General features: G+C 39.0%; 2 protein-coding genes across 4 annotated transcripts; one reads left to right on the top strand and one right to left on the bottom strand.

Moving 5' to 3' along the window:
• Nucleotides 1-1,097: 1,097 nt before the first annotated feature.
• MDH1B (malate dehydrogenase 1B) lies at nt 1,098-12,903 on the bottom strand. Of its 3 annotated transcripts, none has more exons than XM_074594544.1 (10): nt 12,834-12,887; nt 12,066-12,178; nt 10,968-11,102; nt 10,664-10,806; nt 9,493-9,995; nt 8,284-8,425; nt 7,140-7,303; nt 5,835-5,974; nt 5,249-5,333; nt 1,098-1,153 (listed from the first exon to the last, which is right to left on the bottom strand). In XM_074594544.1, exons 1-10 carry the CDS (start codon nt 12,853-12,855, stop codon nt 1,098-1,100), a joined length of 1,503 nt encoding a protein of 500 aa, XP_074450645.1. In that variant the 5' UTR covers nt 12,856-12,887. The 3 variants fall into 3 exon arrangements, with proteins under 3 accessions (XP_074450645.1, XP_074450644.1, XP_074450643.1); XM_074594543.1 differs by lacking the exon at nt 1,098-1,153 and adding an exon at nt 2,773-3,530 and having other exon boundaries at nt 12,834-12,903; XM_074594542.1 differs by lacking the exons at nt 1,098-1,153; nt 12,834-12,887 and adding an exon at nt 2,777-3,530 and having other exon boundaries at nt 12,066-12,349.
• On the top strand, nt 12,703-25,759 carry FASTKD2 (FAST kinase domains 2). The gene is made up of 12 exons (XM_074594541.1): nt 12,703-13,025; nt 13,692-14,482; nt 14,898-15,001; nt 16,502-16,610; nt 18,130-18,253; nt 20,510-20,649; nt 20,956-21,128; nt 21,503-21,666; nt 22,664-22,885; nt 23,871-23,955; nt 25,037-25,151; nt 25,612-25,759. Exons 2-12 carry the CDS (start codon nt 13,799-13,801, stop codon nt 25,729-25,731), a joined length of 2,040 nt encoding a protein of 679 aa, XP_074450642.1. The 5' UTR covers nt 12,703-13,025; nt 13,692-13,798; the 3' UTR covers nt 25,732-25,759.
• Nucleotides 25,760-25,959: the final 200 nt, after the last annotated feature.

The following is a 25,959-nucleotide window of genomic DNA, read 5'->3' as shown; positions in this document are numbered from 1 at the left end:
GATCCACTGACGTCACTGAGTTATACAGCATGCATAATCTATTAGCACTTGATACTTACTGTAAGATGACAAGCTCTCTATCCAGTACAGAGCAACATCTAACCTTTAAATTACCCATATGGATAAGCACGCTATACTCTTTTACTAGGGTATTCATGGTCCTGAAGTTAAGTATGTGTTTACGTGTTTTACCAAACTGGCTGTCATTGTGCAATATCATAACATCATACCCATGAACCCTGCCTCCAAACAGTTATGAAAGGCATTATTAACATATGTACAGTCTACATTTTGACGTACAAAACTCTACGAAGAGTCCAGATCTTGATTGCTGTAGGAGTGCTTGGGTTAAATGAACAGAATCTACTTCAGTGTTAGCACATCTACTTTATAATGAACATTATGAAAGCAGAAGCAGCATCTGCCTGCCAAAACATCAGATCTGAACTAACGCTGTTAGTTGATACACTATTTAAGTCAGTGTGTCGTATTTCAGCTACATGTGCCCCTTATTAATAATTAAAAACACTTCCACAAAACAAAAAAAAGAATTTTAAAATTAATTACAAATGTACAGGCAATAAATTTTTACAATTATAAACTCCGATCCCATTAACACAAATACTGTTATGTGCAGACAAGAGTAACCTTATTCTTGAATCCTACTGGAACGTGCAAGAAAAGTAACATGTTTGATTACTTATACGTATTTTGTTTGCCTATAGAGGCTGTCAGAATACATACTTTAGCAAATAAAATGCATTTTTAAACATGTTACATAATTAAGTTAAAGTACAGAGAAAGACAAACCAGATCAAGTAAGGCAGACATCTCCAAAGACTTGATGACAGAAGCCTTCCTTCTTCTGAAATCAGACAACATATGATCAACATTTGAAATATGCATAAAATAAACAACAATTACTTTTGTTTCCTGTGAAGGGTGAAAACATTCTATGTTGTGTTCAAAGGTCAAAATTATTTTCTCTTAAATACAGTAATGGCGCTTACCTTTCTCTCAGCTACTTACTAACGGCCCAGAAGTCAGACAACACCGCCAGAGAAGTCCAGTAGTTTTATAGCACTTAAAAGTTGACTTCAAGACAGAGTGCTAAAGGTTTTGCTTTTGAATGAATGCTGTTCACAACAAATGCCTGGCAAAGGCCCAGATCAAAGTATCAGGTAATTGTCTAAGCAGTCAAAACAGAGAACACTAATTAATTAGTAATAAATATCCTGAATTATTAAAGATAAAACTTCTTTGATCTTTGTTTCAAAGCAATTTTTTCTTATGGTTGGAGTGCAATATTTCTAAATTGAGGGGCCTTTACTAAGCACCTCTGAGTTGCTGAGAAATAGTGTTGCTATAGAGACTGAAAATGAGGTGGAAGCTGGCACAATAACGCAGAAAGCACAGTATGCTGTAACAGACAGTTGGTGCAACTACACAAAGAGGAAAAATAATAACTCCTAGTAGTAATGTCCTAGAATAAGAATTGTTCAGAGCAACCAGAAAGCTTACACAATCTTCAGTACACCCAAATGCTAGGGTTTATGCAGAATATATATAACATTTGTAAGACACATACATGTATCTTAAAGACCATTTTCATATTTTTTTCCACAGTTACTCTAAGACCCAGGTAGTAGGATTCATCAATGCTATGAATATCCTGCATACACAGCATTACTCAGTAATATATGAGAAAGTGTGTACTAGAAATTACTTATTACTTATAGAAAACCCAAACTTAGTGATGACTATCACTGTGTTACGACTGTATGAATATGTTATCATATTTTAGCTTTCCTATAATTTTTATTCTTTCTTTCTCTTCGAAGCAAAAGCTAGGAAAAGAAACTTTAGTTTCTATTCTTTTATGCTTCCAGGAGGAGAGACCTAATTTCCCTGCAGACCACTAGGCAAATGTAATTAGAATAATTTAGGATACAAGAGACATCCAAGACATTTGCTTTGTCTTTCTCCTCCCAACCTCTGAGAAGAAATTATTTGCCTGTGGTTTTCAGGTAGTGCCTCAGAAGTCTGGTAAGCCTGCAGAAACAACTCATTTCCTTCTCATTAACAGCTGGCAGTGTTGGTGCTTGAACTGCAGTCTGTTGGAACTACTATCTCTCCACAGGTGGAATAAAAAAAAATAAATCAAAGAGTAAAAGACCGCCAAATCATATTTCATATAGAAAAAAACAAATGTAAATACACATTAGAGAAGACAACTTTTCCTCTCCTGTCTTGGACAAGGAGCTATGGAACAAACCGGGTAGTTTATAAAGACTACTGGTAGCATCCTTACCTGCTATGGTCTCCTGAGACATCTGCCTCCAGGCGCTCCTCAGAGACTCGGCCAATTTTCTGCGCATATGCTACTGGAAACTAATTCCCTGGAGACCACTTCCTCATTAAATGAATGATTACCAACCACTTTCTTCAAGACGATTTACAACACCTGACTCTACAACTCCCATGTGAACTCTTCCATGAAGATACTTGTAACAATATCTCAGGTCCAGTAAATGTTGCTTCTCCCATATACGTTTCACATAAGAAACTACACTCTTCCAACTCCCTTGTGATACCCCAGCTTTCTGAGCTCCTCTTTCTAAGACCAGTGAGACACCCCTCCTCATTCTGTCCACATCAGCTGATAAATAACAAATAAACTCCTCTTGTTTTCCTCATGTAAGAAGTTGTCTACTCCTGTTCAGAGTTTGAACCTCCACTTGAACAGAAATAATGAATTTATTCCAACTATATGTATCTGATTCAAAGAACAGGAAACTTTTTATTTCGCTTTAAATGCTCACATCTGATAAAAAATTAGCAAGTACAATAATACTTCATTTAACACAGCCTCCATCTTTTAAGACACCAAAGACATGCAAGTGAAAATGGTACTTCAACAACCCTGTTTAGACAATAATTTAATTAATTGCATGTTTGACTTAAAACATATGAGTAGTCCCTACGAAACTCACGAAATAAATAAAAAACATGGAGAGAAAAATGATCTTGTCACTAACGAAATGCATGCAGTTAAATTTTTGTGTTAAAAATCCATTTTGCCTAAGAATACACATTCTTACTGTGTTTCATTACATCTGAAACAAGAACCTGGAGTTATAAAACTGTTACCTTATTTGTGACATTCTTGCTCAAAATTGTCTTAATATGAATGCTTTTGACATTAAAAGATGTTTTTGAAACAGTTTATCGGCCTGAAGAAATAAGTGGTTGGATGTAAATGAAATCTCAGACTCATTAAAGTTAACAGGAATTTTGCTTTGGTCTCCAGATTAAGAATGTTACATTCACACTGTTTTTGAAATATTTTTCTGCCTACAGATTTCCAGGTTTTTGATGAGGAAGATGATACTGTAAAAGCTATGACAATGTTTAGCCTTTGTAGTTTGTTTTTTTGAGCAATGGAAACTATGTTTTAGTATAGGAATTTTCAGCATTTTCTCCTCCAGAAATCTCTGGCTAAGATGAGCCAGTAGGCAAGGTTTCCACCTCTGTAAAAAAAAGCAAAAACAGTACATATTTCTGCCAACATCCTAAAATACTTACGCATGCAAGGAGATAAGCGGGGGCACTTTAGGTAATCCTTGAATAGTTCTGCACTCGATACTAATGTCACAAGAGGAGGCCACAATTAAGCATTTAGCTGCTTGCAGTAGAAAGGCCCTCTACTTAGTGTTCAAAGCAGCCACAAGAGGAATGGGACAACTCTACAGAAAAGCAGTGCCATACGAGTAGAGAGAAGACAGGGAAGGACACTCCTATCTAATGGGAATCTCCTGTCTGGGTTAATCAAGGTCATGATTAGTAGAATAATTAAACTCTGCATTTATCAAGAAAATCTTATTGTAGTCCTTTCCAGAGAAAGAAGCATGGATAACCAAAAGGCTTATGTGCTCACAAAAGGCCCTGGACATCAAGCTGCAAATAGTTTCCCCATTCTTCAGCCTGCCCCCAATGCAGAAGGACAGCTCACAGTATGGTAAGTGCTTATATAAAAGTACTGGCAATAATCTGAAGGAAGGGGGAAAGAAAACTAACTGGGGAAAAGGCCTGTAGGACCTAAATGTAGAAGAAATGGCTAGAACATTGGGAAAGTGCAGGGATTTCAGAAGCTGAGTGTAGAGAAAAAGTGAAAAAACAAAAACAAAGCACACTTTAAAGTTCATCTGTTCTTATTTTGATGAATGATTCTTCTTGCCTTTATATAATCTAAGATGATAGAGCACTTGAAAAGCAAAATAGGTAGGAAAAGCAGCACAGAAAGATTTGTGAGAAGATGTGGGGGTTTTATTTGGCATGGGAAAAGTACATTGTGGATTCGGGGGAAGTTTTGCCATGGTAGAATCATGTAGCCTACAGCCTTCCCACATGCTCCTTAATATTAGGAAGGGATATTGGAGTTGTTCTATAGATTATTAGTTGAAATTTCTCTTATCATTGTGCATTGAAAAAAATCAAGTCATGATAAACTTTGTGTGTCATTAAAAATCAAAGCAAAATGGCTTAATAATTTATAATGTAGGGATCTCTAAAAGATCTGTCATCTACTGTAACTGGAAGAAGTGGCAGATGTGGCTGCCACTTACTGAGATTACTTTCTCTACAGAAAGTAGGAATATCTCCTTTTTTTAGCCTGCTGTCTTTGGGTGTCTCAACCTTTTCTTCTTCTGACTGGCTTATAGACTAAAGATACTGAAGGAACTGTTTGGTACTGTAACAAATGGAAAAATGAGAAGTTTGAGCTCCAATTTACAATATTTTTTTCTCTGTTAGAAACTCAACTCATTATTTCTAGAAAGTAAAGAATAGTAAAGTATAGTAAAGAATAGCTTCAAAAACATATAGTAGGACATAGGGTGAAAATGCTTTTCTAATAATAGTTACTTGGGTTAAAAAGATTTTATATTTACTAATACCCTAAGATAAAATTTGTCATGATAAATGTATTATTTATGCTCAGCTTTTATATTCATGATCTGTGAATGACACAATAGAAACTTATCAAAACAAGGGTGCTACCATGTAGGCTTGCTCTTCCTATCACCATGCCCCAGGCACAGTCAGGATACATTGGACAAGCACTTGTTATTTATATTCCTTCCTGAAGGATTTTATATCCGTTTTAAACAAAAGGGACATAAAATAAGAACCCATTCCTCAAATTCTCACTTAAAACTTGATCTCATCTTTTGTGGGGAGAAAAACCCACCTTCACGCAAATAATTTTTACTGGTGATTTCATCAGCTCCATAAGGATGCATTTCTTTAATTTCCCTTAGTGCAATGAGCTTTTCCTGAATGGGAAAAAAAAAAGAAGGCAGTTTTAATATCACCCGTTCTTTTCATCCACTAATCCTAGTAAAATCTGGCCTTCATTCATGCAGACTCACAGCCATAAGGATCCCAAAAGATACGTCTCCTGGCATAGAACTACTTTGAATACCACACAAGCAAAATCAACATCAGCAGCATAGAGTGTAAAAACATTAAATTAAAGCTAATATTTCTGTTTTGCTCAAAGCCTGCACAACTTAGGGGTGCAAATTCTACACTTTCATAGGTAAACTTATTTTTTTATTTCACCTCCTTTTTGAGCAACAGAACAGTCATGTGTTCATTTTAATATATAAATACTACCTAACACTTATAAAACACGTGGTATTTGTCACGCATAAGTGCACGTGTGCAGTTTGTATGTCTAACATTTGGAGTAAAGGTCTCAGTATTCAAAGTTATATTGCAAGCCACCCATAGGTGGCAGAATGGGTATACTATTAGATACAAGAAAGCATCACCTGAATCAGCTCATGGGCTAAACGTCCCAGAGCTTCTTGGGTTGTTTCACTAATTTCTAATTCTGTGATGACTTTCCAGTTACCATTCTGGAACCTCACTGGCATAGAGAAGACAATTCCATCAGGAACACAAAATTGACCTGAAGAAGAGAGAAAAAATGATCCAAACGTATCATTTCTGATTAAAAAACACATCCTCACCAGTATCAAGGTTAAGTCCTACAGGCTTGCAAAAGTCTGCAACTGTAAGATCTTAGTATAAACAGAGACTGCCTTTTTCAATGTACAGTTCAAAGACTAAAGAGTTCCCCTCTTACTGTAACTTTGTATTTTAGTTAGATGTACATGAATCATAAAATCATAGAACAGTCTGGGTTGGAAGGGACCTTTAAAGGTCATCTAGTCCAACCGTCCTGCAATGACTAGGGACATCGTCAACTAGATTGGGTTGTTCAGAGCCCCATCCAACCTGACCTTGAATGTTGCCAGGGATGGAGCATCTTACCACCTCTCTGGGAAACCTGTGCCAGTGTTTTACCACCCTCATTGTAAAAAATTTCTTCCTTATATCTAGCCTAAATCTACCCTCTTTTAGCTTAAAACCATTACCCCTTGTCCTATTGCAACAGGCCTGCTAAAAAGTTTGTCCCCATCTTTCTTATAAGCCCCCTTTAAGTACTGAAAGGCTGCAATAAGGTCTCCTTGGAGCCTTCTCTTCTCCAGGCTGAACAACCCTCAACTCTCTCAGCCAGTCCTCGCAGGAGACATGTTCCATCCCTCTGATCATGCTTCTAGCCCTCCTCTGGACCTGCTCCAACAGGTCCATGTCTTTCCTGTGCTGTAATACAATTGCTGTAACAATTTTACATCTTAAAAAGGGGAAAAGCTCAAATTTTTTTCTTTCATGCAAGGGTTAAATGGCTGTTGTGAAACATTACGTTTATTGGTCCACATAACTACACAAGGAGAACATGCTTTTATAGCTTATGCTCTAAGAACTATAAAGAGTCCTTGCACAAAACACATATAGCAGAAAATCATTTAGACTAAAAGACTAAGAGACAATCTGCAACAAGACTATATAAACCTAAGAGATGCTTACGAGATGTGATTATCAAATCACATGCTCTGGAGATCAAAATTGCTTAGATTTGGAGGTTCTTATGCCGAAACAAACTCTCAGCCTCTCATCATGTCATGATTTGTTTTACAAGTTTTTATTAAATTAAAAATCTTGATTAAAAAATATCATTATACATAGTGGGGAAAGCTACAAGAGAATATGTGAAGCAAAAGTAGATTTACCTTCAGTAAATACTCCCACAGAAACGATCTCCCCAGGAGGAGAGCCATGATACCAGTATCTCAGTACAGTGGCTACTGCATGAGCAGGTAACATTCCTACACAATGACTGACCCGGGAATTCAGTGAATTCTGTGCAGATAGAAATTCTGAATGTATCCATTCACTATCAATAAAAAAAAAGGGAAGAAAAAAAAAAGAAGGAATCAAAAACTAAGATGACTGCAGGAAGAGTATTTTTCTAAAGCAAAAAAGAACTAAACCTGAGGGAAGAAAATAGTTGAAACTTATTCAAACTTCACTGCTGAAGGCAAGGCACTTAAAGACAGAAAAAATAGCATTGAACAAAAAGTGGCTCAAAAGGTAACAACGAGCACTACTTAACCTATCAAAGTTAGGTCATTTACTCAAGTCATAACCTCTATGATGATGATGATTATTATTATTTATATGTATTGACGTCTTATGTAAGAACCCAGCCATGAACTAAACCCCCCTGTGCTAGGCACAGTACAAGTACAGAACAAACGAAATGTCTGCTGTCCAGTAAATGCTAGGTTTAGACCAGAGTGGGAGCTCCATATAGCCAGGCCTGAGTGTATGCCGTATCTGCTGCCCTCTCCCTGCACCCATCCTTTCTCTGCTACTTCTCTTTCCACAAGAAGCTATCTAGCTGCCAGGTAGCCCTCTTACGTATGTTAGCAAATTGTCTCTTCTGAGAAACTGACAACATTTGTGTGCTCAGGCCGTATGTTCAGTGGAATTCAGGTACTTCAAGATGAATATATACGTTTAGTATTATTTCAAAGTTTCTTCATGCATACTAGACATCTAAGTCACTATCTGGACTTCTGTTACTTTATAGAGGCTGCTCATGATACGATAGAAGAGAAAGACACTTAATATGTAGGAAAATACAGTTATAAACAAAGCTGTCAGGAGAGCCAGAACTATGTATAGCACTAGGAATTACTCAACTTCTTTTGCAGACTACTTCAACTTGAGTTTTCCTTTATGCACAGCGCTAGTCAGTAAAGACAAACCCTAAAAACAAAACCTTCCTTGATGTTTATTAAACAGTTCAGATAAACATGGATTGAAAGCAGTTATTTAGTTTTACTTTAAAAAAATAAATCTGTACTGTACCTATCATAAATCATATTCAACACAGGACGTGGAAAATTAGCTGGGCCCCAAATAGCACAGTTATACCCATAAAGTTTTGCATGTGACAAATCAATGTAGTTACAGCCAGTAATATTGCCCCAAACAATCACATCTTTAACTCCTGTAACAGAGGAAAATACATAGATTAATGAAGAGATAGACAAATACTTTCACAGTGTAGGCTGGACTAGATGACTTTCAGAAGTCCCTTTCAAGATGAATTATTCTTCAACTCAGTGTCCTGCCTTGATAGCAGAAATGATTTGATCTGAAAAATGCAACAAGATTCTCCATAACATATGAAACTTCATCACAAGCTGAAAAAGGAATTTTAATTTATATCATTTTATTGTGCATAATAGACAAAACCTAGTAAATACTTATGTGTTAAAAACAACAAAAAATCATATTGCAAACATACAGCAATGTTCCTTTTAAAATCCTGTACATGCAAATATAGAATGCCTAACAGTAAAAAAACATTTTAAAAAACCCTAACTGCTTTGGTGCAAAAAGAATTTCCAAATAATCTGCTGAGAGACTGTTTGGCCTATTAACTTATTTTATTTTATTAGGCTCCAAAATGTCTAGACTTGTTATTGATGACCAGTTCCTGCCCCTGCAACACTGAAAGAATCCTGATGCTGAGCAGGCTGTTAGAGCACACCTTTGCTATGCAGTGCAGAACCGTGCAATGACCTGAGAAAGTGAGCTAATTAACCCGGAAATAATACTACAGCACAGTTCTACTATACGCTCATTACCTGCACAGCAGTATGTTGTCATGTTTATTCACAGCTAGTTGGTGTGTCTCCAAAATAACAATGCGCTGCAGAGTGCAAATGCAATCTTGAAGTCCTAGTTCCTGATCCGCAGCACAGCTCCATCCTTCTTAGTGTATTTCCAGCATGAAATACACATCAGAATAGCAGGGCTGCGTCCAAGAGTTAGCAAAAGAATTGACATTCATGGCATCAGGCACAGATCCTGATGGTGGTAAGCACAGAGAAGAGTAGTACCTGCTAGTCACACCCTGGCATTCTGTACAGCCATGCAGTTCAGTGGGTGCACTGCTGTGCTTGCACTTCTGCATGCTCATCAACTGTGTTCTGCAATGTAATATGTACTCTTAAAGGTGTCCATCCACTGAATTCCCCAAATGCTACCAGAACACAAATAAATATTCACCTGCTGCATTCGTATTCAGCTTCCTGGCCAGTGTGGCTTTAGCTGCGCTTTCCCAGGATGTCGCAACGGCAATGACATTTTCAGTCTTAATGGATGGGCCATATGTCATAATCATCATCGCCTTAAGGTTTACGAAGGTTTTTCCTGATGAAATTACTCTGACCTCACTCTTGGCATTCTTCTCAATCAGGGGAGCGTACACTTGACAAATGTCACTCACTTCTCTGATGTAGTTCCCAACGGACTGGACTTCACAGTTTAAGAGGACATCATCAAGAACAATGATAATATCAGCTTGAATAAAAGCCTCATCTATTTCAGTGTGCGCTGAAATACTGTGGAGGAGTGGGAATGCCATGTCTTCAGCTTCCATTACAATACCACAAAGAACTTCCTTAAACTGGTCAGAGTCAAGCAAATGGATACTTATATCTGTGGTCATCCCAAACACTTCTCCATTTGCCAACAGAGGGATCAGCTGATAACAGATTGGAGCTGATGCACTGATAAGAGAAGGGTATAGAAAAATTACAGTTCACTACTAACCACTGCTTGTTTGGAAATATTACATAAATAAATACAAAGATCTTTCTTTTGTATTTGATTATATTTAAATAGACCATTAGCTTAGGTCCTTTATTGCTCTTTCTGTCATTTTAACAAGTTAAAAATTAAAACAGTTGGGTCCTCCTTTCATTTGGAAGTTTTTCCATCCTATACATTTCAGTTGATACTGTCACTTAAAAGTTGGTGTCTTTAAAGAACCACAATTTTTTTTAAGGTGCTCTGTTAATACTACCACAAATAAAGAAATTTCTAGAGCTAGAACTGCAAGAAACTCTTTACTTATTTAAATATTTCCAAAAACATTTAATGCAAGATAGTTGCACTAAAAAATGCCTAGCTTATTTTGTAAATACTTGCTTTTCCCTAGGGTGACTGGGGTCTAAATGTTGCCTGTTCGCATCCCTCACTTAAACTGGTGCAAAATGTAACAAAACTAGAAATAATTTCTAAATTATATACTGAATGCTCATAGTGAGGGGTGCAAGAACCTAGTTCAAATCATCAAATTACAGGGATTCATGTATAGCTTCAGATGGTTACACCTGTTATATGTGATAGGAAAAGGTGCATTCCTCTGAATCACAGATATTCTTTTTACTCTCACCTGGTGATCCAGATCTGCAAAGGCTTGATAAGACTTTTAATCTCTTCCTCCTCTTTTTCAATTTCAATATATGCCTGCAGGTTTTCCTCAGCAATGTCTAACATTTCCTCACTCAACATCATTGAGGTGATGCCGTAATAGTGCTAAGAACAAAAAGGACGATCTCTAATCAAATGACAACCCAAATACAGCAAGGTAACACCAGAAAGGATAGCTTTACTTTACATTTGAAGGAGGTATAAAGAACAACAATGTCATAAGAAAACGTAAAATATGGGTTTACAGATTAGAGGCAACTCATTACCTGAGCATATTCCAGGAAATCATTAACTCCTCCCAGAAGCAGGCCCTTCCCTCCACGGTCCAAAAGTTCTCTCCAAATTATAGGAGATTGTCTGTGTTCCCATCCATTTGTTTCACAAATGTCATGAAGCCACTGCTAATGTAAACAATCCCACCAAAAGGTTTTAATACTTCTTCCCATTTGATAACACTTAAATGTTACAACTATAAACATTCTTATTATTTCCTCTCAATACATACTTACAAGGTGATTCACAACTAAGGTATCAGTGTGCGCAAAACGGGGGAATAACACAAAGCAAGGCATGGTGATATACTGTGATACTTCAGCAAAAGCGCAAGTCTTACTTCTGCTTGATTTTATTGCTGTAATTTTGCTCAATTTTCTTAGTGATGCTGAAGACAGCAATGTTGTGAAGCAGCAAGTAATCTGAGGATTCCTATTTATCTGCAGAAGGTAAGCAAGCTGCAGAGGTTAATTGCTGTTGGTTTAACTCTTTGAGTTACTTGGTTGAGGTTTCAAGCAAAATATGAGGTAATAAACATCATAGTACTGTCTATCTCATGAAGTAATATTGCGGTTTTTCATCAGTTCCTTATAGGGACTACAGTGTAGACACGGCAACATGTCTACAGCTAAAGCATTCAGAAAGGCCCATCCACATTGTAAACAAACATGTGACATTTAATTTCATACTTCCATTGTAATTCAAACGCCCTAATGCCAGAAATGTTCTCGACAAGTAACAACTCTAAAGGCATATGCAATCACAATGTGCAAAAGCTTTACAGGCTGAGCAGCCATTTATACATAATAAAAAAATAATAAACTTGAACTTGTTACTGACAAAATACAGCTTTAGGCTGGCTCACATTTTGTGCCCATCTTCTGCGGTAAGACTCACGAGAATGCCAGTCTCTCACAACATTCAAACCTTTTCTCTGGCTGGCTCTCCTAGCCAAAGCTGCTTCTGCAGCACCTTTACCCACATACCAAAACTGAAATACAGGAGGAGGAGAGACATACTAGAGATAAGCACATTTGTAGCTTTCTAGAGCACTGGGGCATCTACCAACAACTTGATTTACGATCCCTTACCTCCCATTTGTCAGGGTGCTGAGTGATCTTGTGAACCCTGAAGTCTGGCAAGTTAGCCTGGAGGTAGTCAGCCAGCAGTTCAGCTTTGGCATAGTAAGGGCAGTTCGCCTTACCTGTGAACACAGCGACACCACCACAAATGGAAGATTTCATGACATTGATTGATAAGGGCTTAACAGGCCAAACGCTTTTTAATTGTTCCAACTAACTGTTCCAAGAGTTCTCTCCAAGTGATAGGAGATCATCTGTGTTCCCATCCACTCATTTCACAAATGTCACGAAGCCCCTGCTAACATAAACATCCCTGACAAAAGGTTTTAATATTTTTTTCACATTTGATAACACTTAAACGTTACTCTTTCCTCTCAATACATAATTAAAAGGTGCTTCACAACTCACGCATCAGTGTGTGCAAAATGAGGGAATTACACAAAGCAACCGTTCCAGTTAAAAACCGAGTCTTATGTAACCAGCATCCCGGGAGTTCCCAGAAAGTAACAGGACAAGCATATGAGCCAGCAAAGAAAGGATAATTTCTGAGGTGAAACGGTCTCTTCAACCAGGGCTTAAGGGGCTGAGAAGGCCACCCGCGAGGGCGGAACACCCCAGCAGAGAGCGGCAGGAGCCTCACCGCCGGGGTAAGAAGAGGAGCGGGCTGACTCGGAACCGGCTGAGGCAGGTTGCCGTACAGACACCGCTCTCCAGCGAGGCGACAAGAACGGCAAGTTTCGAAGCCCGCGGAGACGAGCGGCCGCCGCCGCGCCTCACCCGCCACCACCAGCTTGGCCATGCGCGCGGCACCCTCCAACGGTCGCTCCGGCGTTGCGCAGCAACGCGCCGCGGTGGCGGTTTGTCCCTCGGCCCAGCCCGTCCCGTCCCTCTCGCGAGGCCCGCCGAGAGCGCGCGGAGAAGGCGGCGAGGGGGAACGACCAGCGGTGTCATGGCGCCGCCGCGTGAGAGGTAACGGCTACCGGGCGGCGGCGGGGCCGGTGCGCCGTCCGCCTGTCCCATCCCGGCCCGGCCCGGCTGAAGCGGGCGGCCCGGCCCGGCGGGATCCCCCGCCGTTGCGCTCAGGTGTATCGAGCCGGTGCGGAGCCGCTGAAAGGCCCGTGTCCTCTGGCGCCGGGCCGCGGGCCTGCGCCGCCGGTACCTCGCCCCACCCCGGGCAGCGCTCCCAGCGCCTGCAGAAACGGAGAGGCCTTGCTCCGCCGGGTGCCCCCGCCCCGGGGGGTGGCGGCAGGGAGGCCGGGAGAGGCTAGATGTGGCCGGGCAGGGTTCTGTTAACCGGAGCCGGCGGTTGGCAGTGACCCACCGGAGCCCTGCCAGGAGACGGGTCTGCTCAGAGAAACGCCCGTGAGAAAAAGGCTCTCCCTCCCGGCATAGATTTTGGTTAAAATAGCAAAGAGGAAAAGAGTTGACAACCCAGGATGAGTTAGCCTTGTGTTGAGAGCTTTGACTAAAACGTAGGAGACCCAATAAAAGTCCCTCTGCAAATAATTTTCCAGCGGTTGTTTTCCTTTTTTTTCTTTTTCCCCCTCCTGTATAAGATGTGTATAGATATGGAAATTGAAACTTCGGGAACTGAAAGGCTGGTAACTAATCCATCATTTTCAATTGTTTTTACAGATAAGTGATCATAAGCAGTTTATCCGTCGCTGTTTCCGCTGTAGAATTTCATTGGATCCCTTACTTTGATTTGGCATTTCAAATCTGCTCATGAGACATTAGCAAAAATGAAAAATAAAATAAGTTATTTGTTATATACTGTTAGATGCATTCATAGGTGCAATTCTGTGCTCACTCCCAAATCTTCAGCCACAACAAGAAAACACATTTTATGGACTGGCAGATACAGGGATCCCCTGGAAAATGTGAACTTCAGGAAATTATTTTTAAATATTTCTCCTTCTCTGCATGGATCATCTCTTCGATTTCTGTCTCAAAAGATAGATGTTTTTAGCACAGGTGCTAAAATGCAACCAGAGAAGAGTACAGAGGCTTTGGTGAGTGAGCAGGTTCCCCACAGCTCCTTGGAACTTGAAAAGTTGGATGATTCTGGGAGCTTCAAAGAGAAGCGTGTAATGGATCATAGTGGACCGTTCTTTGATAGTCTCCAGAAATGTACCTGTCCTTGCGATGTGCTCGACTTGGCTGCAGAGTCTGCTGTTTCCATTAAACACTTCACAAACTCTTTAACTATGATATGGAAGCTCTTCAAACACCTGTCCGAAGACCAGCAGCGTTATGAGAAGCAGCTAATCTTTGAGCACCCAACTTTTGTCAAGCTTTGTCAGCAGCTGCTGCGGGATGCCAGAAGGATGACACGAGGTGACCTGGTATTCAGTCTGCATGCTGTGGTGAACCTAGGTGTTCCTCAGAACACTCTCCTAGTCCAGACTTTGGTGAGGGTGTGCCAAGTAAGTATCAAAATCCCTCTTTTCCTGACTTTGGGCTGAAACCTTGGGGCTAGTTCTGGGAGTCTGTGCAACATCAGAGAGAGTTGGGTTACTTTCCTGTTTTTGTCTGATGTTCTATGGAAAGAGGGCTCCCATGGTTAATTTGTGTGTACTTCCAATTTCCTTCATTTTTGAAACTACTGCCTGATTTCAGACAGATTTAGCAGAGAGGAGAAATCTCAAAAGTCATTACCCTTTTCAAATCAACTAAATTTGACTGATGTGAGACCTTGTAGGCCACTGCAGAATTAAAGTTTATGAATTGACTTCTGGGGAAAAGAGAAGATGGCACGTACAGGTTAAGAGTGGTCAGTTTTTCTTTTCTGAAACTGTTACTGGTCTGAAGTAATCTGACGTTGTGAAAACTCTTTAACAGGAGAAACTCAATCAACTTGATAACCGATGTATCTCAGTTTTGGCAACTACTTTAGCAGGGCTGGATAAAGACAAGAATGTGAGCGCTCTTCAAGCTGGATTACAGTGAGAAAAATAAATCTTTCACATGTTCTTCATATTTAAATGTTGTTTGAATATATGTCTTTTAGAAATCATGGAGGAGGTGTTTGGGCATAAAATACATACTGTGGTTTTAGGACTTAAATGATAACATGAGATAAGACAGTGATTTTTGGCATTGTCTTTGCAGTTTCAAGCAGAAAGGCTTCCAATGGCAGAGGGTGCTAAGACTGCTCTGTAGGGGATTCATATTCTGACCACAGCGCCACCACTGTGGGTTTTTTTTGATGTTGCTAAGTCACTCGCTTTGCATATCTATGCCTCTGTTTTATCCATGTGTAGAAAAGAGTTAATGAGACTAGCTTAACTTGTGAAGTAGTTTGATTTGTCATGATGAAAAATGGTGTTTAACAGCCAGGGAATATTTTCTTTTAATTTAGTAAGTAAAAATTAAAATTAAGACAAGTTTAGACTTTATGTGTGCATCCAGGAAGGCCGCCTGTGTAGTGCTATGTCAGAATAACTTCTTTGGCTGTAGCGATTCTTTTCTGGGCCAATGAGATTTATGTGGGTAACCAATCTGCTCACTCCCATGACATTGTTTTTACTGAGGCTGTCACAAAACTTGCCATGGATTAGGGCTTTTGATCCTGTGTCACGTCCTGCTTTGAGAAGGTGGATGTGTTAGTGATACACAAAAACCAGGTTCTCCTGGAAGCACAGTTACACAGTTCATGTAAGTTGGTAGAAAGCAGGAGATCCATCTACAGTTCTTTCTCTCTCTGGATGTCTGGAGCTCTTGCCCGTTTGCAGGAAGCTGCATCTGCAGGGTTGAATTTCAGAAGGGTGCCTTAGAAAGTGACACTTCATATTTTTGTAGCTGTGCACGTATATTTAAGGGTGATTCAGACATAACAATTACAATACTCCCTCTGAGCCAGAAAAGGAGGTGCTGGGAATGCAGAACTCCTTCATCTTGTGCTTGTGCTCCCTCTGTGTTATGATATCCCTTTCCATTCCTGCAGCCCAAAGCACTGCTTGTTTGATTTTTCCCTCACTTGCACCAAGTTGTTGTCAGGATCTGTCCCCAGGTTTCTTGGCTGTTTCAGAAATTGCCTGCACATACATGATTCTACGATAAAAATGTGCAAATTTTTTTTTTTCTGCAGAAGAGTGTTAATTCCTTGAGGCTTAACAGCACTCACGTCTACAGTCACATGTGCCGTCTGGTCAGGTGCCCCTGCTGTTAGTGTATCAGCAACAACACTCATCTATCAGGATAACATTAAGAAAGTATATATAACTATTTACACGTGCAAAATATCTGTGCTGCAGCTACATCATGTAGACTTATGCCAGCCTTTCAAAAAAGAGGTGGGAGAGGAGAAGGGAATTACAACTTTAAGTCGGGTGTACATCAGTGAGGGAGAATGGGGGTACCGACCTGTTTCTGCTGAAATGAGGAAAGCTCTAGTAAACAGTTCCTCTCTTTAGCTCAAGGCTTTGTGTGTGTTTCTTCATCAGGTTACTAGTGGAGCAGCGCATTCCAAGTATCAGAGACATCTTTATACTGCAAAACCTGATGAAATGCTTGGGAAAAGATGTTCCAGTCTTTCTGAAAAAGAAATTAGAGGTAAATTTAGTTGGAGGCTTATTTTTATTTCCACAAAGCCTGTGCTCTTGCATTGTTTCTAAATTGTGTATGGTTCTTTCCAGGCACTCAAAGAGAAAATATAATAGAAAGGTTAACTGCGTTTGCTACATGAATCATAGTCCAGCTATATCTGTAGGAAAAACTTAAATTAGAGGGCTGGGAATATCCCACCATGAAAGGGGGCAGAAAGCAATGGAGATGGTACAAAAGGAATTGAGGCGGGAAAATAGCAGTGCCGTCACCTCTTGTTTGGGTTGGTCGCAGTTGCAGGCTGGTCCCTGATTCCCTTGCCCAGCTTGTGGCTGGAGGATGAGAAGACAGAAGTAGTCTGTGACGGGGCTGTGTCCAATAATAGCATGGGGCTAGAGGACCGATGGGAGTGAGATGCCAGGAGAACTCACCTACCTCATGGCCTTACCTTTCTGTGTATCTGAAAGGTCCCCTGGGAAATACAGTGGTAGGGAGCAGGCTGCAGATTTTATGGCACGACGTACTGGGTTTTGTCCCCTGGTTTAAAGACGCTTTTTGAAACCTTTCGAACAGGGCCTGCTAGTGTTTTCATCACATAGCTGAAGGGCTCTGAGTTTGTAATAGCATTAATGAGGAAGTGAAGGAAGATACCACTGATGGGAAATTGGGCAAGAATAGAACAGTGCAGGGGGCTCGTGTGTTAGATATAAGTAAATCATAAAACCTTGGACAAGGTAACACTTTTTACAAGATGGTGGGAAACTGGCTGAAAATATGGTGGAATATGAAACTGAGAGGAAAGTAACATTTCCACTTGTTAACTGAAGGGAGCTCTTAATTTTCTAAGCCTACAGGGTGCTATTTTTAATACTGTGTAATTTCTATTGTAGACGTATTTTGTATTTAACCTTTGATATGCATGCAATAAGGATATTATATTTTAATAGCCAATATACTTTGTAGTCTCATTTTTACTGTCATTTATACCAATCTAATTACGGCCTTGATAAATGAAGTCTCTCTTGTGGCATCAGAGCTGACCTTCTGTTCCTCAGTCCACATTTGCAGCTGTACGCCACTCGGCGTGCTGTTGGATCACTTTGAAGGCTTACAGCTTTCACACACATACAAAACAGTAATTGGAGTACTATTAAGTAAGTCAGCTGTGCCAATTAAATTTCTGCTGCTTTTTAAAGAGTTGATAGAAGATACATATTCACAGTAGTTGAAAATGAGCTTTACTGAGCTCAAATGAGCTTTTTTTTTTTTTTAAAAAAAACCATATAAAGGCAAATTGCTGGGAACTTGCATAGTGACACAGCTCTAGAACACTTGATCTGTTATAATTGTGTGTTAAGAAATTGAGAGTGGTTACTTTATGCTTTTGCTATTTGTTGCTCCTGTTTCTTTCATATAAGTTTGAACAGGCTAAGGAATTTGGGTAAGTTTTGGTGAAAATGCCGTTACCAGAAAGCAGTGATCGTATACCTGAAGAATGAAGGATTTAATAAACTCTAATTCACTTTAGATGGCAGTTTTGAAAGAGATAGACCATCTGACTTTCCCGAATGCTCTGCGCATGTTTTTGGCTCTTGTTGCAATGAATTATTGTTCCATTCCAATCCTGAATGCCTGCAGTAAAAAGATCCAGGGTAAGAAAAATATGTTTATTATATTTCCCTTCCTTATACCAAATTCTTCCTAACTATTGTCTCATCTCCCTTTTCTGATTTCCTTTAAAACTTGGGAAACATCTTCGTTTTACAGGATATTGTAGTAATGTGGAGCCATTTGACAATCAGCAAGACAGAAAATTACTGATCGATAATGAAAGCAAATAGCTCTTGGCATCTCTACCCTTCTTAACATTTACCTGAATTAGATATTTTTCTTTACATTTTTGTGTATGCAGAATTTAGGAAAAAGAATTGAATTCTAGCAAGAAAAAATAGATTTCAGATAAACTTTTAAAACAAATCTGAATTCGAAGTGGACAGGTTTGTGGTTCGGTGGCTTAGTGTGACTTACTGTGATTTGTTGATAAACTAAAGGGAACATAGTGTTTCCCTGATTAACTGGATTTAATTATTGAGTGCTGCTTAATAACTCATGCTGCAGTCCAGAAAAGAATTTAATGAAAGCTAATGCTTTCACCTATCTCCATACCTTTACAATACATATCTTAAGTACATGTGGTCAGTATGTATTCATTCACAGTTAAAATACGTGTGAATTTGTGTCTAAAAAAAGATTAAGATAACAAAATAGCGTTCTTAACATAAATGAACCAGGAGTGTTTGGGCTGCTTGTACAGCCTTTATTTGTCATGGTTGTTCATATGTGTTTGGACACGGTCTTTAATTACACATACCGGCTTCTCCCATAGGACTTTCACCGCACTCAGGACACAGGCTAGATGGCGCACACAGAATGAGCAGCTACTCAGTACATTTTCTGCATTTTTTAGTGCATGTTCTCAGGACTTACATGCTGCACATCATGCAAATGATGCTCTGGGGGCAGAGTGATTAGTTTCTGGACAGATATGAACCTCCCTACCAGAGGCTGGAGATAGAATAGGAAGAGGAGGGAGGGGCACGCTTTGGGGCCCATGGGGCAAAGGAATTCTCCAGCAGGTTTTCCAGGTCTTGTGCTGTTGCTCTCATATCTCCTCTCCCATGTCTGGGGACCTGACCAGAATTGTAATAACTGTGTACTTCATAGGTACTTATTGAGTTAATTTTTGTAGCAGCGAGAGAATGACTCACTGGTGATATTAATTTTCTAATTGGGCAGAAGAGAGAGATTAAGGTCAAAGTGTCCAGTAATACGAGATTTTGTTAGCCTATTTTCTTTAAGAATACCTAGCATTACAAACCACTTTATTTGATGCACAGCTCTCATTGGCTTCCATTGCAGTTGTCAGCACTCAGCACTTCAAGAAATGAGGTGACAGTGTTTTATGCTGAGCCTGGAAAATTACTGATCACAACTCAGAGGAGTTAAATTCAGTTGTTTTCCTGCTATCCTCTTGAGTCCACTGGAAGACGAAAAGATAAAGTCTAGTTTCGGTGGGTGCTGATCTTACTACAGTAACTATGCTCTTTTCTCTTGCAGTCACCGTCTTATGACGTGTATGCCCCTCGTTGCATCAAACAAAGTGGGATGTTCAAGAGGGAGCATTGTTCTTCATCTTTGATCTCAGGAGTAGGTCCATCTTGTGTAGCAAATGAAGCAGCAGTCCTGTGCAGAAGTCTTTTGTCATCTGGCACTCAATCTGTGTCGTCATGCTGATAATGCCAGGAGGTTATGTTATGGTTCCATGTTTTCCAGTATGGTGTACACTAATGCTTTAGTGCTTGACAGCCTTTAGTGCTTTCTAGACATAGATTCATATATGTGGTTTCTTGCCATTTTGTAAAACCAAATGGTGAAAAAAATGTAAATTTAATCGTGTGCTAATATCTGATTAATCAGCAGCTTTAGATCCACGTCTTTGTTACTCCCTCAGCTGGCATGGTGAAGTGGACAGCCCAAAAGCTCAATCAATACTAAAGAGGCTAGCCCTGAGGGTTTCTGTGCTGAGTGCAGGGAGGTGCTGAAAATCAAGAATCCTGGAACAGATGATGTTCTGGGAACACAACCTTCTTCCTTCTTTTGTTAATTTGTCCCTTTTTGCTGACTTATCCCTTCTAGCCTGATCCTGACTCAGTTTGGTTTCTTCTGCCTCTCAGTTTCTTCATGTGTTTTAGCTGAGTTGACTTTGCCTAGCTAGTCTCAGTGTGTTCCACAGTTCCTTATCTGATTTTTTTCCCCCCCCTCCTCTAAACTTAGCCAAACTGATCCCACAGAGTCTCCAACCTACAGTTGCTTTGTATCATTTGTCCTTTTTTGCTCTTCTGTTATAGAGAATGTCCACGATGTTTCATTTCGGCACTTAATTCTCATTCTGGAAGCTTGCTACAGTCTCCAGTACCGTAATGTAAAATTATTTTCAGCAGTAGCAGACTATGTTAATTCCACTGCCTGCCTTTGGGACAAAAGACAGGTGAGTTTGAGATCCCATAATTGATAGTGGCACTAGTAGAGTATCTGGTGCTTTCCATCTTACGTTTCTTTGTGTTTGTGTTTGATCTTTGGAGAACAGATTTATTAGGAATACCAATCTGATGAAGTTGATACAGTTAAATTTTTTTAAATGCTCTTCTATTTATTGATGAATAAAGAAATAAAAAATAAAAGGGGTGTTATGGTTTGAAAAATTTGCTTTCGTTAAAAATGCTTTTTATGAAATCAACAGGTAGGATTCACTTTACTGGCTTTCTTGGCCTTATAAAACTATCTTTTCTTTTAGATTATGCTGTTTCTTTCTGCCTTCGAGACACTTGGCTTTCAGCCTAGTGAGCTGATGGATGTTTTTGCTGAGAAGGTGACAGAAGACCCTGAATTCCTCAACTTGAAAAACCTTTTGATTGTTCTCCGAGTATATTCACGACTCAACTATATTCCCAGAGGCCAAAAGCATCTGTAGGTTTTCATTTAAAATGCCTGATAATATGTTATGTAGTCGTTATAGAGTAATGTACAGCAACTAGTGTTTGATTTAAGTTGTGAAAGAGTTCATAACCCTGTTTTATTAATCTGTAAGATAAATTTGCTGTGTCTTTTCACATTTTTTCTACATAGGAATTTTTCTCTGTAATTGAAAACGGACTGACCAGGCTACTAAATCTGTTGATAGGTAGCTGTATCCTCAAAGAGGAATCAAAAGCTAATGCTAGATTACACAACATATGATTATACAAGATAATAGAGATTTTAACTTGTATTTTTGTTTGGAATCTGGGTTTTATATAGCCTTATTTGTGTACTTAGATACTTTTCTTCTGCTTTTGGAAAAGGTTTTTTGAGACTCTTCATAACTGCTTGAATGAGTACCTCCCTCAGATTTCCAACACAGAACTGCTGAAGGCAGTGTATTCACTTTGCATGTTAGGATATCTTCCTCGCCGTGCACTTGATGAGCTGCTGCAAAAGGACAGCAGGGATGAACTTCTACTGTCAGGTCAGGCCTTACTTTGTCATGTTCTTGTTTTAAAAGGGATAGTCTGTGTCTGTACATAATTTGTTGTAGTTGTGTTAGAAGTTCAGAAATCAAAGAATGGAAACTTGATTAATACTAAATTTGAAGTCCTCAAGACAAAGCTAATGTAGTCATGGTGATCTGAGTGATCTGTTTCTGCACTAGGGCATCAGGATTATTGTATTGTATACAGTTGAGTAGTATGTGTGCATGTGGAGAGATGTGAATATGAGATTTGTGGAAGTGGTAGAAATGTGTGAGAGCCAGGGGTTCTATCTTCGACAGATGCTCAAGCATTTTTAAAAACTCAGGAAGTCTTAAGCTTTGTACACCAACTTTAGTACCTGGAATCATGAGTAAAAGGTTTTTTTGACTGCTCTGAGTTATAATGAGGACCTTGGCATGGTTTATAGTAGAATTTGGTTTCCACATTACAATTCGCTACAGCCAGTAGAGTGGTTCAGCGGAGTAGAAATTCAGTGTAGAGTAAAACACGGTGTCTTGCTGTTGAGACTGCTGTAACTGGGCCTGAAAGCTGTAAAGCTGTAACTACTTAGAGTTTGTGCAGCTTTAGTACTCTTAAAGTACAGTTTCAAAATTATGGCCAAGTCTGATATCCCTTCTTTGTTTTATAAATAGCCTTCTAGTTGTCCGAATTTTGCATTATGCATGCTTTCTCATTCCATGTTCTCCTTAAGTCACCTGTAATAACTGGTAGCATGCACAGAGCTGTGTACAGTAGAGGGGAAACACTGGATAAATAGGCGGACCCAGCTGTAGACTTTATAATTAGTGAATCAATGGTGTATATTTAACAATATATTGAAGATACTCAATAATATTCAGTGAAAAAACAATTGGGTTTTGATTTCTGTATTGAAATTCATTTGCTCTGACAGAACAGGCTATAAATGATAATAAAATGAGAAATTCTGTGAGATGATACATTGGATGAAATATTTTTTGTATCCTTTTTCAGATGATCTTTACAAAGAACAAAAGGAAGTAATGATTCGTGCTGTGAAAGCATGTATGGAACTTGATAGCCCTTCCTTCACAAAGCCTGCATTTGTGCTGACTGAGAATTCCTCCTCATTAGTATCTCTTAATCTCAGAAAGGCTCAGGAGGCACTGATAGAACTTCTGGGAGATGAGAACATGTTTCAGCAAAATGTTCAGCTGCCACATAAATATCATATTGGTATGAAGCCAAATTACTGTCATAGTCTTTTTAATGTAGATTTATAATCCCCAAGATAATAAGGTGGTAACAAATTTGTGTAGGGTGCAAGTGATTAAAAGTGTAATACTTTGAAGACACGATCTTTTCACAACAGATGTTTTTTATCGGTGAATCTACTTTCTGGGATGCTTCTGTTAAAGTACTTAAGTCAATTTACTAAAACTTTATGATTGCTCTTATTTACAAAACTACTTTGGACTTTTTGTTAAGCATTAGCGAGCAGATATTAATTGTACATAAATCCAACATGGCCAATTGTTTTAGAGAGTTGACATGTTAGTGCAGAATCACATTAGTGATTCAGCCTTCTTTTGTTCTCTGACTTGTTTTTTTTCTGAAGCTATGTTGAAGGTTTGGATTCTACTTTAATTTGTGAAAGTGGATATGACCTTCTTTATAGAATCATAGAATGGTTCGGGTTGGAAGGAACCCTAAAAATCGTCTAGTTTCAACCGCCCTGCCACGGGCAGGGTGATCTTTTGATAACATTTGTTTTCTTTTACATTTTGATATTTTTTTTATTTTTTGCCAGCCACCCAGGTTACCAGTTTTTCTGCATTTGTAATAATTTTGTTCCTAAATATTTCTAGTGAGGAATCGGATTACAGGAAAATCTGAGTAGGTATGATGGACTGTGATCAAGATTATTTTCTTTAAACTATGATTTCACTCCCATAAAGTTATAACTACAGTTTCCAAAAATAAATGTGGTTTTTTTTCTGGAGATGTGCAAGCTATAGCTGTTTATATGGGTTGCAGGGAGGAAAAAGCCATCAGTAATATGTAAGTTATTAGAGAACAGCAATAAGAAACAGAGCAGTGGCACTGTCTGTTAACTTTTTCGAATTAACTGTGAATTTGAAAACAATTAGGACAATTAATGTTTAAATAACATCAGTTGTAACCTCTTGTGGTGTTAAATGTTTTGGTTTTTTGTTTTCAGATTTTGAAATCAGAATGGATTCAGACAGAAGGAAAGTGCTCCCAATATCTGCAACAGATGATCATACTGACTCAAGTGTTCAAAGGTGTCTTTTTTGACTGCATGTTTTTCTAGCAGGCTAGTTTTATTTGTATGTATTCCATCCAGTTACTTCTTTGGTTCACTGATTTGAAGAAGCAAAGTAGATAACTAACTTGTTATTTGTGCTCACTGAGATATACAAAAATTGCCATGCTGGTTCAGAGCAACAATTAATCCAGCTCACTACCTTCTTCTAACAGAGGCTAAAATTTAACATTTCAGAGAAAGAGGCAGGAAGCATCACTGTGATCTGATACAGTTGTAATGGATACAGGTTTTGAAGTATGACTGCAATCCCTTCAAAAAAATTGCTACATTGTGGTTTTAAAATTCCAAGTATTTGTGTGTCCAATTAAATGTTCAGTTATTCTCTTAAGTTTCTAAAATGTGCATCTCAATGGTACGTTATGGTAATTAATTCAGCTGCTGAAATATAATTTGAATAAAAAGGATCATCATATCCACATTTTTGGTGATTAATTTAGTCTTGTGTAGAAGAGTGACCTCTCAGTAACTGAAGTGGGACATATTTCATTTAAGTAATGCTTAAGTAGAATTGGGTAGTACTTCACATTTGTGTGCTGGATCACTGCACAGCAATGTATTTTGTGTAGTTTGCTTTTTGGGAAAAGGAGAACTAGTGAATTGTGTAACAGAAACTAACTGTCAGGCTTCAAGGCATTCAGCTTTCTCACCCTTCCAAGTAGGTATTTATGGCAGGAAGTAACTGATTCTGAATATTAGCAAAGGATCAAAGTAAATGGAGAAGCTGTCAAAATAATGTATAATTCTGAATGATCTATTTCCTTCTCATTGCGGGAGAACTGGACATCTAAGGACTTAATTCTGCTGTAGGTATTTGGGTAGATGCTGGAACTTGTGTGAAGCTCACAGAAGAGAGGTTCTAAATTACTTAGGTGTGGAGAAGGAAAGGGATAACGAAGTTTGTGCAGTCCTGATATTTTTGCCTGCCAGAAAGACAGCTATATAATCTGCAGTGTTAAAGAACATAACTGAATCATTGTCTTAAAAAGGCTCATTCTGCATTTGTACAATGGAGTCTTCCCTACTCTTCTTGGTTGTAGATTGGCCTTTCTCTTTGTTCCTCTGTCTGCCTTCTGTGTGGGTACAACACATCCCCAAGGGAAGCTGGCAATGAAGAAGCGGCATCTAAATAAACTGGGCTATCATGTGATTCTGGTAAGAAGAGTCCTGTTATTCTCTCTGTTTCAGCCCTGCTGTCAGCACAGTGATGAGTATGTTTGTTTGGTAGAACAGGCCTTGTTGGGAATAGTGAGCCTTCTCCAGAGTGGTAGTTGTGTATCACCTCTACTTAGAAGGTAGTGGTGTTGTCACTAGGGAGAAAAGACAGAGGAACTCTAAAAGACAAGCTACCAGTTATCGTTACAGTGAAATAAATATCAACGTAGTTCAGCCAAAAAAAAAAAAATCAAGCCACCTAATTGCTTTGTACCTAAAAAACCTATGTGACTTTGGCTTATTTCCCTGTTTTTTATAGAACAAATGATAGAAGTCAACTTGTTTTCACAATACAGTGACTCCCTATGGCCTTCCCGTCACTGACCGCTTGGTTTGTGGGACAGGGTAGTTTGCTACAGACAGTAGAACTAATGTACCCTTCACTTTTCCTTTCTTCCAGGTCCTGAACAGGAAGTTTCAGGAAATGACAAATGAAGATGCAGTTGAATTTTTGAGAGAAAAAATTTATTCGGAAAATGCTTTCCCTTTTTCTGAAGGGACTGTGCAGGATAGTAATTAAAATAAACTAACAGTTTTGGTTCTCCTGATCTGTCATTTTCCTGTGTAATTAATGTAAGGTTTTAAGGGAAGAGATAAGCAGTTTTATACACAACTGCCTACTCCAGAGTATTACAGATTGAGAAAAGTTTGTAAAGTGAACAATGTCTGCTGATAGTGGGGGTTTTCTTTGGTGAAGTGGGAGTGGGTTTTCTTTAGCGGAAGGAACTACTTAATTAATCCAAAAAGC

Source organism: Larus michahellis, chromosome 7 (assembly GCF_964199755.1).
Source record: "Larus michahellis chromosome 7, bLarMic1.1, whole genome shotgun sequence".
In the NCBI taxonomy this organism is placed as follows: domain Eukaryota; kingdom Metazoa; phylum Chordata; class Aves; order Charadriiformes; family Laridae; genus Larus; species Larus michahellis.
Note: the sequence above shows the minus strand (reverse complement) of the source record. Positions and strands in the feature narration are given on the sequence as shown.